This window comes from Bos mutus, chromosome 3, assembly GCF_027580195.1.
Source record: "Bos mutus isolate GX-2022 chromosome 3, NWIPB_WYAK_1.1, whole genome shotgun sequence".
NCBI classification, from domain to species: Eukaryota; Metazoa; Chordata; class Mammalia; order Artiodactyla; family Bovidae; genus Bos; species Bos mutus.
The window spans coordinates 89,575,871-89,588,725 of NC_091619.1; the positions used below are offsets into that span (position 1 = coordinate 89,575,871).

The following is a 12,855-nucleotide window of genomic DNA, read 5'->3' on the forward strand; positions in this document are numbered from 1 at the left end:
GCTGAGCTAGCGGCTCATTGGGCCATTCGGATGAGCCCCAGGCACATTCACAAAGCAGCCCTTCCACCTGGAGCCCAGATCCAATCAACACACCCCATTACCTCCTGCTGTCCCTTTAACTTCAGCAAGGGCCTCTGACACCCCATGATAACCCTAACCCCAGACACTGTTGCCTCCACTACCTCTTCCAGACCGAGAAGGCATGATCCTGCTGGACGTGGGCCTCCAGAAGCCTGCAGCTGGGGACCCCGTGCCCATCGTCCGCACCCCAGATGGCCATGCCCTGATGCTGGAGTCCTGCCTGCAGCAGCTGGCCACGCACCCCAGACGCTGGGGGATCCACGTGCACATAGCAGAGCCCACTGCCCTGCGGCCATCCCTGGCCACGCTGGCCACCCTCTCTGCCCTTGGCCACCTGTCTACGCCTGTGTGGGTCGGGGCCACAGTCTCCCACGGGAGTTTCATGGTCCCCGGCTACGTGACTGGCAGGGAGTTGCTTACAGCTGTGGCCGAGGTGTTCCCCCATGTGACAGTGGCACCAGGCTGGCCCGAGGAAGTGCTGGGCAGTGGCTACACGGAACAGCTGCTCACAGACATGCTGGAGCTCTGCCAGGGCCTCTGGCAACCTGTGTCCTTCCAGCTGCAGGCTGGGCCTCTGGGCCAGAGCCCCGCTGGAGTCGTGGCCCGGCTGCTGGAAGCTTCTCCCCGGGCCACGGTCACGGTGGAACACAGCCCTGGCCGGGGCCTCTATGCGTCTGTGCGGGCAGCGCTGCTGGCAGCCAGGGCCGTGAAGAAGACCCGAGTCTACTACAGGCTACCCCAGAGCTACCGCCAAGACTTGCTGGCGGATGTTGGCACACACTGAGCACCCAGGTGGCCTGGTGGACCCCCGCTTCCCACGGGGAGGCAGGAAGGAATAAATGCCTCTGCTTCCTCAGTGCACTGCACGCATGTCCTTGGGGCAGGATGGAGTGGGAGTGGACGTGAGGTGGCCAGGGAGGATGCTTAGAGGGTCTGGAGGCTGGGGGCCAGGTCGTTCCAGTTGTCCAAGAGGAAGTGTTCACAAGCCTTGAAGGTGGTGTAGAACTCAGAGGAGAGGCCGGTGACATTGGTGGTCACGTACTTGAGGACGCCCGGGGTGGCCTGGTTGTAGTAGGACACCTGCAGGACAGGGAGCCACACCCAGGGAGGATGGGGTGGCCTGGTGAGGTGCACTGAGTGGACATGAGGCCAGGGGGCAGCAGCCTTGTTGCCTGCCAGGGAGGCAACAAATGCCAGTCAGCACCTAGGCCATACAGGACTGAGTTACTGGCAGGCATGACCAGCTGGATTCCCCTGACTCCTCTCTGGGTGCTGACAACCCTGGCTTCCCTCTGTCACCACACACTATACTCTCATCACGTGTCTCCCTTCTCAGCTGGGAGGCTGTCCCCAGACTGAGGCACAGAGTGGAGGTGGCTTACCCATCATCACATAGTTAGGTGGGCCAGGCCCCCACCTCCAATTCCAGGCTCAGTCCCTTCCCTGAGGGCTTGGAATACCCATGACTCAGATACTCACCTAACATATAACCACAGTGCCTCCCTTCCCATCTCCCACTCCTAGCTAAAAGCAGGGGCCCAGAGCAGTGGGGGATGGCTCAGCGGGGGGAGACCCCTCGGGGCCTCCTTCCCCACCCCCACTCCCCTGTACCCCCGCCCTCCGGCACCCACCGGCAGTGCTTGTCCCACACGGGCCTCCGGCGGAGGTCAGAGAGCAGCAGGAAGGCCTGGGCTGTGTCCACGTGCACCAGCATCTCCATGTGGAAGGAGAGGAACTTGTCCTCCTCTAGAGTGTACAGGCGGACCTGCATGGGACAGAGGGCAGCCTCGTTCCCTCGTCTCCTCCTCAGACTATGCTGGGGACCCAGGCTGGAAGTCAGGGCCACACTGATTGCTGTGTGTCTGTGAACAAGTGACTCAACCTCTCTGAGCCTCGGTGGCAGCCCCGTGAAAAATGGGAGATCCAGCACAAGTGGATAGGAAGGTGTCTGAAGAAGCAGGGACTTCATGGATAAGCCCACTAGTCAGATGGAATGGTACTTGACGTGAAACGCAACACACTCATCCCTTCACACAAGTGAATGCACTGTGCCTAAGGAAATACGTCAAAGGTTACATGCTGCACGACTCCCTTTACTGGACATTCTCAAACAGACCGAACGAAGGGCACGGAAAACTGGTCTGTGGTTTCCAGGGATTGGGAGGGAAGAGGCTTGATCACAGAGGAGACAGAAAAATCGGAGGTGTTATGGAAATGCTCCGTATCTTGATTACTGTCGCGATGATGTAACTTCATGTGTTTTCCACACTAGCAGGATTACACACTAAAAAGGGGAAGTTTTACTGTATGTAAATTATGCCTCAATTTTTTAAAATATCAAACATTTTCTTTTTAAAAATAAAAAGATAAAGAAGCAGTAACTAATGCGAAACCAGAATGGATCCTCAGAGCCAGGCGTCCATCCAGCCACTGATGTCACTGTGGGGAGGTGACCCACCCCAGGACACAGGCAGAAGTGGCAGAGCTCAAGCCCCTCCTCAGCCACCCTCACCCCCAGCCCCCAGCCGAGCCACGCCAGGCCTAGAGGGGGCGGGCATGCTGCTATAACTGGGGTGGTTTCACGGCTCTCACAGGGCCTTTTAGGGAAGCCCCCTCTGACCTGAGTGGTTCGAGAGGGTTGGCTGCTCAAAGGAGAAAGGAAAGCTGGGAGGAGGGGTCCGCTACCTGGTTGCTCTCCGAGGACAGCACCCAGTTGTCCTTGGCCACGAGCATCTTCAGGGAGGAGACGTTGTTGTAGCTCAGGTACACCTGCCCAGACACAGAGCAGCCTCACCCTCCCCTTCCTCGGGGGCTCGTGCCAGGGCCACTCTGATGTGTGGAGAGGAAGCTGCACGTGAAGAAAGGAGCCCCAGGCTTTGGGAAGGGAGGCCCGGCTGGGCCAGACTCCTCCTCCCCTTGGGACCTCAGCTCGCTCCTGCCAAGCAGGGGGACACGGGAAAGCCCCTGGCTCACCAGCCTGGCCTTGAGGCAGAGTATCCTGTCCCCTTTGGGCCTCCTCCAAGAAGGGAGGGTTGCGGGTCCCCTACAGGTCTGAAGGCTGTCTGCACAGAGCAGAAGGCCTGACCTGGTTGCTAGGATCCCAGGGGACAGAGAGGGGCATCTCTGCCTGCTTACAGGACACGATGTACTTCCTGGGAGAGAGGGAAGATGACAGATTTGGTCCCTCTGGGGCCCACCTCTTCTCAGCAGGCTTACTGGGTGCCAGGCCCTGTGCTCAGCCCAGCAGGGTGGGAGGCACCCCTACCTGGCCAGGGAGACTGGCTGGGCACACAGAAGACAGCAGCTGAGGACACGCACACTCAGAGGTGGGGACTCGCAGGGAAAGGTGTAGACCCGTAACCCTTGCCTGAGTGAACCCTTGTGCCTCAGTGTCCTCATCTGTAAAATGGGATCAGTAGTCACAGCTGCCCCCTCATGGGGTCATCAGAAGAACAGTACTGGGCGTATGGTAAACCCTTCCTAAGCACCTTTTTCTTATTAATATCAAATGGTGAACCATCGTGTGTTTCCAGCACTTTCAAGCTTGTAAAGTGCTTTGACAGTGGTCATTCACACCTGGATTTGCATCTCAAGCCATTGCTCATCTCCTCTCAGAGCCTTTGCTTCTTCATCTGCAAAAGGGGCATCAGAATCAATGGGAGAGACTCAAGATGTAAAAGAGGCCACACCTGCCCGGGTTCAAATTTTCATTCTGAGAATCATTCCTGTCTGTGTGCCCGTGGACACCAAATCCCTCTGTACTCAGCATCCTCACCTGTTCAAGGGGCCAGTAAGACCACTGTTTCAAGAGGCCAAGACCAGAGACCGCCTGGATGTAAACACCCAGCCCAGGGGCAGCTCCAAAGACAGGTGAGTTCCCAGGGGCAGGGAGCAGACAGGGAGTTGAGACAGAACTGAAGCCGTGTCCCTTCCCACCACCTGGCCTCCACTTGCCTGTCCAGACGGATCTTCTTCCTGGCACAGCCAGTTTGCCCAGCCCCCATTATTGCCCTCCTTCCCCAAAGGGCCCAAGGAGACCCTCCCTGCAGTCCTAAAGCGGACTTCAGTCTCACAGGGGCAGCCTGGACAGCGCAGTGCCCGGTCACTGAGGCCCAGCCCCAGCTTCCCCTCACACCCATGAGTGACTTTGGGAACACCACCCGCCCTCACTAAACCTGCTTCCTCCTCCAAAGGGGACTTGCTATGGGCAGGCACGCTTCTGAAGAGTTTCCCGTGCCAGACTTCCACCAAGCCTCGTGACAACCCTCTGTGGATGGCACTAGCACTACCCCCTTTTTACTTTATTTTGGCAGCGCCATGCAGCTCGTGGGATTTCAGTTCCCAACCAGGGACTGAACCTGGGCCGTGGCAATACTTTGGCCATCTGATCGGTGGAGCCGACTCATCTGAGATCTGATGCTGGGAACAATTGAAGGCAAGAGGAGAAGGGGACGATAGAGGATGAGATGGTGAGTTAGCACCTCCGACTCAATGGACATGAATTGAGAAAACTCAGGGATATAGTGAAGGATGAAGGAGCCTGATACGATGCAGTTTATGGGGTCCCAAAGAGTCAGACGGGCTTCCCTCGTGGCTCAGATGGTAAAACATCTGCCTGCAATGCGGCAGACCTGGGTTCAATCCCTGGGTTTGGAAGATCCCCTGGAGGAGGATATGGCAACCCATTCCAGTACTCTTGCCTGGAAAATCCCATGGATGGAGGAGTCTGGTAGCTTACAGTCCATGGGGTCGCAAAGAATCAGACAGGACTGAGCGACTTCACTTTCTTTTCTTTCTTTCTAAAGAGTCAGACATGACGTATCAACTCAGCAACAACAACATTAGATATCATTGTTTCATGCAATCAGTTTTTGTTTTGATTTAACTGTCTCACAAATGAATATTTTATCTGATCAAGTAACTGAGCAGGACACTATGGGGCCTTCCCAGGACAGAACCACCTCCTCCTTTGCCTCCACTTGGCTCTTGTTTATAGGAAAACTTTAGCCTCCTAGGCCTTCCTCAAGTTCCAAAGAATAAATTTAATCAGAGAAGTGAGAAAAGGCAGAAGCAAAGGAAAACAGTCAAACAAGACAAAATAAGTTTAGCCATTAAACAAAGTCATGGACCTTTTGTTCCTCCTCAAGGGCTATAATAATATCCTGAGCCATGTCCTTTTAGCTGTTTTGCAGAGAATGAAAGCTCCACCAGGTGGAAGAAGTTAACTGTGTGCTGTCCACAAGTGTGTAGACCCCAGTCCACTTGGAACCCAACTACCTCACCATCAACCTATCAGAAGAGTCTACCAGCTGATCACACACCCCACAACCTCCCTCATTCCCTCCCTCCCTAACCCTGTGTTTAAAATCCTTTCCCTAAAGCCATTGGGGAGTTTGGGTCTTTTAAGCACTAACTGCCTAAAGTCCTTGCTCGGTGCCGGGTAATAGATGCTGCACTTTCCTTCACCGCAACCCAGTGTCAGGAGATTGGCTTTACTGCACACAAGGGGGCGAGTGGACCCAAGTTTGATTCAATAGTGATCATTTTTTAAATTCAATCACAGACCTTCCATCTGGGATCAATTTCCTTCTGCCTGAAGAATAGCCTTCATAAATTCCTCAATAAGAATTTATTAGTGATGGGGCTTCCTGTGGTTGAGAGTCTGCCTGCCAATACAGGGGACTTGGGTTCGATCCTTGGTCCAGGAATATCCTGCATGCTGTGGAGCAACTAAACCTCTGCACACCAGCTACTGAGCCTGCACTCTAGAGCCTGGGAAGCACACCTGCTGAGCCCCGGAGCTGCAACTCCTGAAGCCCGTGGAGCCCCTGCTCAGTGACGAGAGAAGAGCCGCCTGTGCGCTGCAACAGAATAGCCCCCACTCGCTGCAACTAGAGAAATCCTAGTGCAGCAACGAAGACCCAGCGCAGCCAAAAATAAAATGAACAAATAACATTTTTAGAAAATAATTTATTAGTGATACTCAGATCTTGTTTACAAAAAAACTATTTTATCCTCATTCTTGAAAATATTGTCACTGCATGTGGGATTCCAGGGTGTCTGTTATTCTGTTTTAGCACATCAGAGTGAATCTCCCACTGCCTCTGGCTCCCATTGACATATCTGGCTCATTATTCCACTGGAATCATTTCCCAGTCTCATCTCCTACACAGTTTCTGCTTTAGCAACACAGTGGTTCCCCCAAACTCACAGTAACGTTTCTTACCTTTTTGCCTTTTCTCAGGCTGTTGCTTCCATCCAGGGTGCTTTCTTCCTCCTTTTCATCCCCATTCCATCTGCATGACTCCTACTTATCTGTCAAAAACCAGTGGTACCTTCTCTAGGAAGTCCTCCTTGGGCCCCTCCCCACAGCTCAGGACTTTCTCTCTGCTCTTGCAGCATAGATCAGAACTGTATTATAGTGTGCTATAAATCTCTGGAAACTTGTTTCCCTCTCTGCACTGAGAATGCTTTAAGAACAGAGACCACATCTTATGTATCTTTGCACACCAGGTACCTGAGGCCTGGCCCATACGTGGTACCAAATATACTTGGCAAGTATTTCAATACTTCAGTAAGTATTTCCTGAAGAAATGTTTTACTCTCACTTTGTCCTCCCAAACCTCACTCTTGCCCTGTTCTTTAACACTTAATCTGTTCTCTGCCACCTCCTCTCCACTGGGGTTCTGCCTCTGATGACATGGCTGAGTTGAAAGTCTTGTCCTCGATCTTCATTCTCTGCCTTCCCTAGAGCATCTGCTTTATGATGCTCAAACTTAGGAATCCTCCTTCCTTGATCTCTGGAGCACTTCACTCTGCTGGTTCTCTCCCTGACCCAGATTCTTTTTCTCTTGTGTTGTTTTCTGTGTCCCCATTCCCTACCCCCTCTTAAAAAAAAAAAAAAAAAAACCTCCTTACATCTGTGTCCCCTGGGATTCTGGGCTTGGGTCTCCCCTCTCTCACTTGGGATCTTGTCTATACTCCTCGCTTCAATTATGGTATCCATGCACATGGCTCCTGAATAAGTCAGGGTCCAAGGTGGAAAGCAAGAAACCACACTAAGTATTTCTCCCCAATGCAGGGATTGACCCGGGTCTCCTGCATTGCAAACAGATTTTTTACCATCTAAGCCAGCAGGGAAGCCTCGTTTGAAACAGAGGAAGCAGGGACTTCCCTGGCAGTCCAGTGGTTAAGACGCTTCCATTGCAGGGGACACAGGTTCAATTCCTGGTCAGAAGCGAATCTTGCATGCCTTGCAGCCAAAAAAAAGTGTAAAAAAAGAAAACAGTTTCATGATGATAGTGAGGAGCCAAATGGGCGGAAGGCAGGGATACCAGAGTGGGAGTAGGAGCCATTCATTGCTAGACACATTCCCTGAAGCAGAGGAAAAGAGATGACAAAATACACTGCCTCTCCCAACCTCTTACTCCATCCGGCCAGTGCTTCCCATTGCTTGACGCAGCTGGAAGGCAGACAAGGGGGCAGGGTTGAACTCAGTGCAGGGCCAGGGAAGAGCCAGGAGTGGATCTGCGGACACCCTGGGCTGAGACTAACATAGCCCCATCCCTGGGCTTCCTGCCCCAACTGGTTCATCATCTACATACCTGACGTGACTCATCACGTCTTACTTGAATCTTCTTCCCACAAAACACGTTCCTCCTCCCAGCTTTCTTATTTCTATCAGTGGTCCCTGATTCTCCAAGAGACAGGCTGAAACCTTCCAGCAAAGCCTCTGACTCCTCCCTCCCTCTCCTCCTTCCTCCACGTGGTGTCAGTTTCCAGGTCCAAAAGATTCTTGATGAAAATACGCACAGATCCTCCCCTTTCCTCACACCTAATTCAGATCTCCTCTTCTCTCACTGTTTTTTTTTTTTTTTTACTTTGCAGCATGTGGGCTTTCTCTAGTTGTGGCACGCAGGTGTACTTGCCCCACGGCATGTGGGAGTTTAGTACCCACACCAGGAATCAAACCTCTGTCCCCTGCACTGGGAGGTGGATTCGCAACCACTGGACCACCAGGGAAGTCCCTTGTCTGGCTTCTAACAAGAGCTTCTTCGCTGGGTTCCCTACTTCTGTTAACCTTTTCCTGATTCATGCTACACCACAGCCTGCCATCACCAGTGAATCAAAGATGGCTTTTTCCACCCTGCAGCCTTATTGCCCCACCACAGGCTCACTCAAACCTCATGACTTAACAGCCTTCCCCCAGTTCCCCTAGGATGTCCTGTGCTCCCTCCTTCTGAGCCTTGGGTCATCCTGCCGGTTATCTGGAATGCCACTTGCTCTTTCCTCTCCCCCAGTGGAAACCCCACCCAACCATGCAGCTCCACACTGATGTAAATCTTAGGGAATGAAATCTTTTTTTTTTTAATTTGGAACGCTTCACGAATTTGCATGTCATTCTTGCGCAGGGGCCATGCTAATCTTCTCTGTATCGTTCCAATTTTAGTATATGTGCTGCCGAAGCGAGCATGGGAATGAAATCTTAACAGCAGATTCCAGAAGCCTTAAAAATGTGCAATTCTACTTCTGAGAATCAGGCCTAGAACATCATCAGGAATATGGCCAGAGAGGCTCATTGGAGCATTTGCTTATTAGTAAAAGACTGTAAACAATCCAGGTATCCAACATGGAAGGTAATGGTTCCATAAACTAGGGAAACAGCCATTGATTGAGATTTTATGCATCTATTAAAAGGGAAAATTGCAATCATATGGGGAAATGCTCATATTATGTATGTGAGGGAAAAGCAGATTACAAACTCATGTTTTATAAATTATATACATACATGAACAACAACACATCATCTTTATCAAGCATTTGGTAGGTACCAGGTACTGTCACAAATGATTTACATGTGTTTTGTCATTTAACCCTCATGACAACCCTACAAGGTAATAAGTGAGGAAACTGAGGGACCGAAAGGTGAAGTGACTGCCCCAGGTCACACAGCTAGTGAGTGTCAGGGCTAGAAGGGAGGACAGGCGCCCAGAGCCTATGCATTTAGATATGCTGTCCCCCACAAGCAGAGGAAACCCAACCGTTTTTTTAAACAGGCAAATATAAATATTCCACAGGCCAGATTATACTACTTTAAAACCTAACAAATACAATAAATGTTGGGATGTGGTACAGAGCAATATCACAAGACAATTCTTTTTGAAGGTTGTTTTTTATGTATGCATAGAAAAAATGTATAACAATATACATCACAACTTTAATAATAACTTTCTCAGAAGGAAAATATTTTTTTTCTTTTCTTTTTTACTAGCTTTGATTTTTTTTCAAAATCTGGAGTATGTATATATTACTATTTTCCTGGTTTTGGGTTTTAAAAACAATGTATGATCCAATTAGGAGAAGGCAGTGCCACCCCACTCCAGTACTCTTGCCTGGAAAATCCCATGGACGGAGGAGACTGGTGGGCTGCAGTCCATGGGGTCGCTGAGGGTCGGACACGACTGAGCGACTTCACTTTCACTTTTCACTTTCATGCATTGGAGAAGGAAATGGCAACCCACTCCAGTGTTCTTGCCTGGAGAATCCCAGGGATGGCGGAGCCTGGTGGGCTGCCGTCTATGGGGTCACACAGAGTCAGACACGACTGAAGTGACTTAGCAGCAGCATGATCCAATTAGGGCAGCAGCTGTGGCACATTGGTGTCTCTGTCCTCGACATCTAACACAGTAAATGGCACAGAATAGGTACTCGGTAAAAGTGAAATGGATGTCCTTTAGTTATAGATCCTGCCTCCTGCACAGTCACTCTAGAAAGGGATTGCAGGATAATGTGAATCCACAAAGCTCAAGGATATGAAACAACAGCAGGCAATTTTCACAGAAATGAGGCTACTAAGTATAGGAAATCATTTCAATGCTGCATTCTTAGGACTCAGTAACCACTTTTCTCTTTGAAACTAAGTATTTTCAGTGGTTTATTATAAATGTACAATGACAGTTGTGAACATCAGTTGATTTTGGCGGGGTGGGGGCAGAAGCTTGAGAACTGAGTATGTTGGTTGCCTTGCTACTTAAAATAAAATGGGCTTCCCTGGTAGCTCAGCTGGTAAAGAATCCACCTGCAAAGCAGGAGACCCCTCTTCCATTCCTGAGTGAGGAAGATCTGCTGAAGAAGGGATAGGCTACCCACTCCAATATTCTTGGGCTTCCTTGGTGGCTCACCTGCAATATGAGAGACCTGGGTTCGAGCCCTGGGTTGGGAAGATCCCCTGGAGAAGGGAATCTGTACCAGTATTCTGGCCTGGAGAATTCCATGGACTATATAGAGTCAGACAGGACTAGCGACTTTCACTTCATACTTTATACTTCCTTAAATAAAGTGGCCACAGTGCTTGCCCTTGAACAGGTCTCAGTAATCAACAATCTTACGGGAAGTAAGGGAGTGTAAGAACAAAGGGAAAGCCCTCAAGAAACAATAGTTCAGATAAAACAGAGTCCTAGTTCTTCCTCAAGGGGTATGTGTAAACAATCTGACAGGGAGTTCTGCCAGAACTAAGGCTTCCACCCAGGCGGAGGATGGGATGTTGACCTTTCCTGAGCTTCATGATTTCAGTCAACTAAAACTTGGACTCCATCATCTTTTGCCTCAATTCTATGGGGAATTCTCCTCTGCTCAAGCCCCTTCATAAACACACATGTACAACTGCTCCTATTTTGCTGTTCCTGGAGACGTTGCTTTGGGAAAGTAATAAATCCTCCTCTGGATCTTTGGCTTGGTTGTGTCTTTTGACTTGGCACGGAAAAGACAGTTTTCAAGTAAGGGTGTGGGTAATTGAAGTAACCCAGGAAAGAGAAGCTGGGTCTAGGTGGACCTGTGGTGGTTCTGAGTGGAATGGCCTGGGAGGTCATGTGGCTCTGTGACAGGGAATGGGGGGATAAGAGGTGTGGAGGGGGGCCTCCTCCAGCCATTCCTCAATAACAGCTTCCAGAATCATTCTCCAAAATGCAAAGCTGAGCATGTCCCTCTCCTGCTTATCCCACAGACGAAGGCTCCCTATGCCCTCCTGGTTGGAGTCAAGCTCTTTATCAGGGTGACCCAGCCCTGCTAGCCTCCCCAGCCTTCTCCCCTGAGCATCCCTATCTCCCACCTGGCAGGGTCCAGCCCCACTGCACAGCTGCCCTCCTGGGCAAGCCCTTCTCCCACATGCTCTGCTCCCTCCACACACACTGCCCCCTCATCTAGAACAGCCTTTCCTAGCCCTGGTCCCACATGGCTCTCTAAGTCCTCCACGTCTCCCCTGAAAGTCACATGGCCTGCCCAGGAGGCTGGGGTTCCCAGTTCCCCTGTGCTCATCAGGGATCCATCAGGTCCCACCTCGGAGGCCATGCTATTAGCCCATCTTACAGGCTGTAACCCCACACTCCCCAGCATCAGCTCTAGAACAGTGGCTCCACCTAAGAGATGCTGGAGCCCCTGACAGCCCCCATGTTCTCCTCTCCTACCATATGTCACAGGGGGCTGATGGGTCCCCAGAGCTAGCATGGTACTGGGCACAGAGTGGGGCTCAGTACCAACATCAGTTTTCTGTCTCATGAGGAGTGTCATGGGCAATGGGGTCCTGTGGCCTGGAGACCAACCCAGAAGTCTTCCTCCTGCCAAAAGCCAGAGCTGAATAAAGACCCTCTTCCTCAAAGGCAGCCTGCAGAGGCCACAGAGCTGAGAGAGGCTGCTATGCTGAGTGCCTCAGAATCCACCAGCATCCTTTCCAGGGATGGACAACACACAGCCTGCTGGGTGGAAAGACCCAGGCTTATACCTCAGCTCTGCTGCTGACCGACTCCCACTCCCTTATCTGAGATGCAGGAGTTATACTTCCCCACAAGAATGTCACAAAGACTAAATAAGCACACAGTTCTAAAGCGGATGCCAAGCAGGGCCCTGTGGGGTACCTGGGCACTGAGGTCTCTTTGTCTGTCATTTCTTATAGGCCAAACTCCAGGCTCCATGACCTCTTGGTTCCAACTGGTAGAACAGTTGCTGATCAAGAGAGGAACAGCAACATAACTACCTGAGGCAAGATTAAAGGGACCATAGAGGCTCATCAAGATAAGAGACTAGATCACCTGAGACCCTGCAAACGCCTAATCTTGCCAGCAACCCCTCCGTTTAGAAACTGCAGAAGAAGGAATGAAGACCGTTACTGCCCTGATCCTTATCACATACTCCTGCCTGACTAGGTAACCTCTCCCTGGTCATCAGAGAGTGGGGCACACTTCTTGAGCAGCTTGCCTGCTGTGTTTCTCCTTTGCCTGGGAAAGTAATAAAGCCACTTTTTCCTTCTCCCCCATAACTGTCTCCGTATTTCTGTTTGAAATTGGTGCACAGACAGCCAAGATTTTGGCAACAAAACAAAGGCTGTTTGTATGTGGAAAGCCTAGTCGATTGTAAGAGCTAAGTTCTAGACTGTCTCCAACATCATCCTTACTCTTACTGGCAAGTCTGGCAGTGCCTTGCTGTCTTTATGGGCCTCCATCTCCAGGCACAGATGACCACCCCTTTCTTCTCTAAGTGACCCTTCTATTGGCTTCCTGGTCCCTCCCCACCTCTTGTCATTCTGTCCCACAACACTTAACCAATTTCTCTTCCCCCACCAGCCCTAAAGTCTGTGGTCCCCAAAAGTCTGCCTCCACCCCCTTCTCTCTTTGCCTTAAGCAGGAAAAGATGCTCACAGCTTCATGTTTGGTCCAGAGTCCTAGACTTCTACATCCAATTCCTTCCTGGGCAGCTTCTCTTCAGGGACTCCCGGAGCCCCCA

At 51.1% G+C, this 12,855-nt stretch overlaps 2 protein-coding genes and 1 non-coding gene across 3 annotated transcripts in view; 1 reads left to right on the forward strand and 2 right to left on the reverse strand.

Annotated features, from left to right (window-relative positions):
* Positions 1-1,157, forward strand: part of LOC102284079 (protein FAM151A) — a 27,931-nt gene extending 26,774 nt beyond the window's left edge. The window contains exon 8 of the mRNA XM_005905658.3: positions 192-1,157. Coding sequence (XP_005905720.2) covers positions 192-865 — 674 coding nt within the window. The 3' untranslated portion in view covers positions 866-1,157. The remainder of the gene's footprint in view (positions 1-191) is intronic.
* Positions 1,006-4,085, reverse strand: LOC138985554 (acyl-coenzyme A thioesterase 11-like). Its single transcript, XM_070362304.1, has 5 exons — positions 4,036-4,085; positions 3,167-3,233; positions 2,767-2,850; positions 1,709-1,846; positions 1,006-1,161 (listed from the first exon to the last, which is right to left on the reverse strand). Exons 1-5 carry the CDS (start codon positions 4,083-4,085, stop codon positions 1,006-1,008), a joined length of 495 nt encoding a protein of 164 aa, XP_070218405.1.
* A 4,362-nt stretch (positions 4,086-8,447) lies between these two features.
* On the reverse strand, positions 8,448-8,554 carry LOC138987385 (U6 spliceosomal RNA). Its single transcript, XR_011463860.1, has one exon. It is a non-coding gene; the product is annotated as a U6 spliceosomal RNA (small nuclear RNA).
* Positions 8,555-12,855: the final 4,301 nt, after the last annotated feature.

Coding starts and splice junctions, on each gene's coding strand:
- LOC138985554 (XM_070362304.1), bottom strand. CDS start 4,085: ATGGGGGCTGGGCAAACTGGCTGTGCCAGGAAGAAGATCCGTCTGGAC. Junction 1,847..2,766: donor TGTCCTCGGAGAGCAACCAG/GTAGCGGACCCC, acceptor TGTCCCATGCAG/GTCCGCCTGTACACTCTAGA. Junction 1,162..1,708: donor GGGACAAGCACTGCCGGTGG/GTGCCGGAGGGC, acceptor CCTGTCCTGCAG/GTGTCCTACTACAACCAGGC.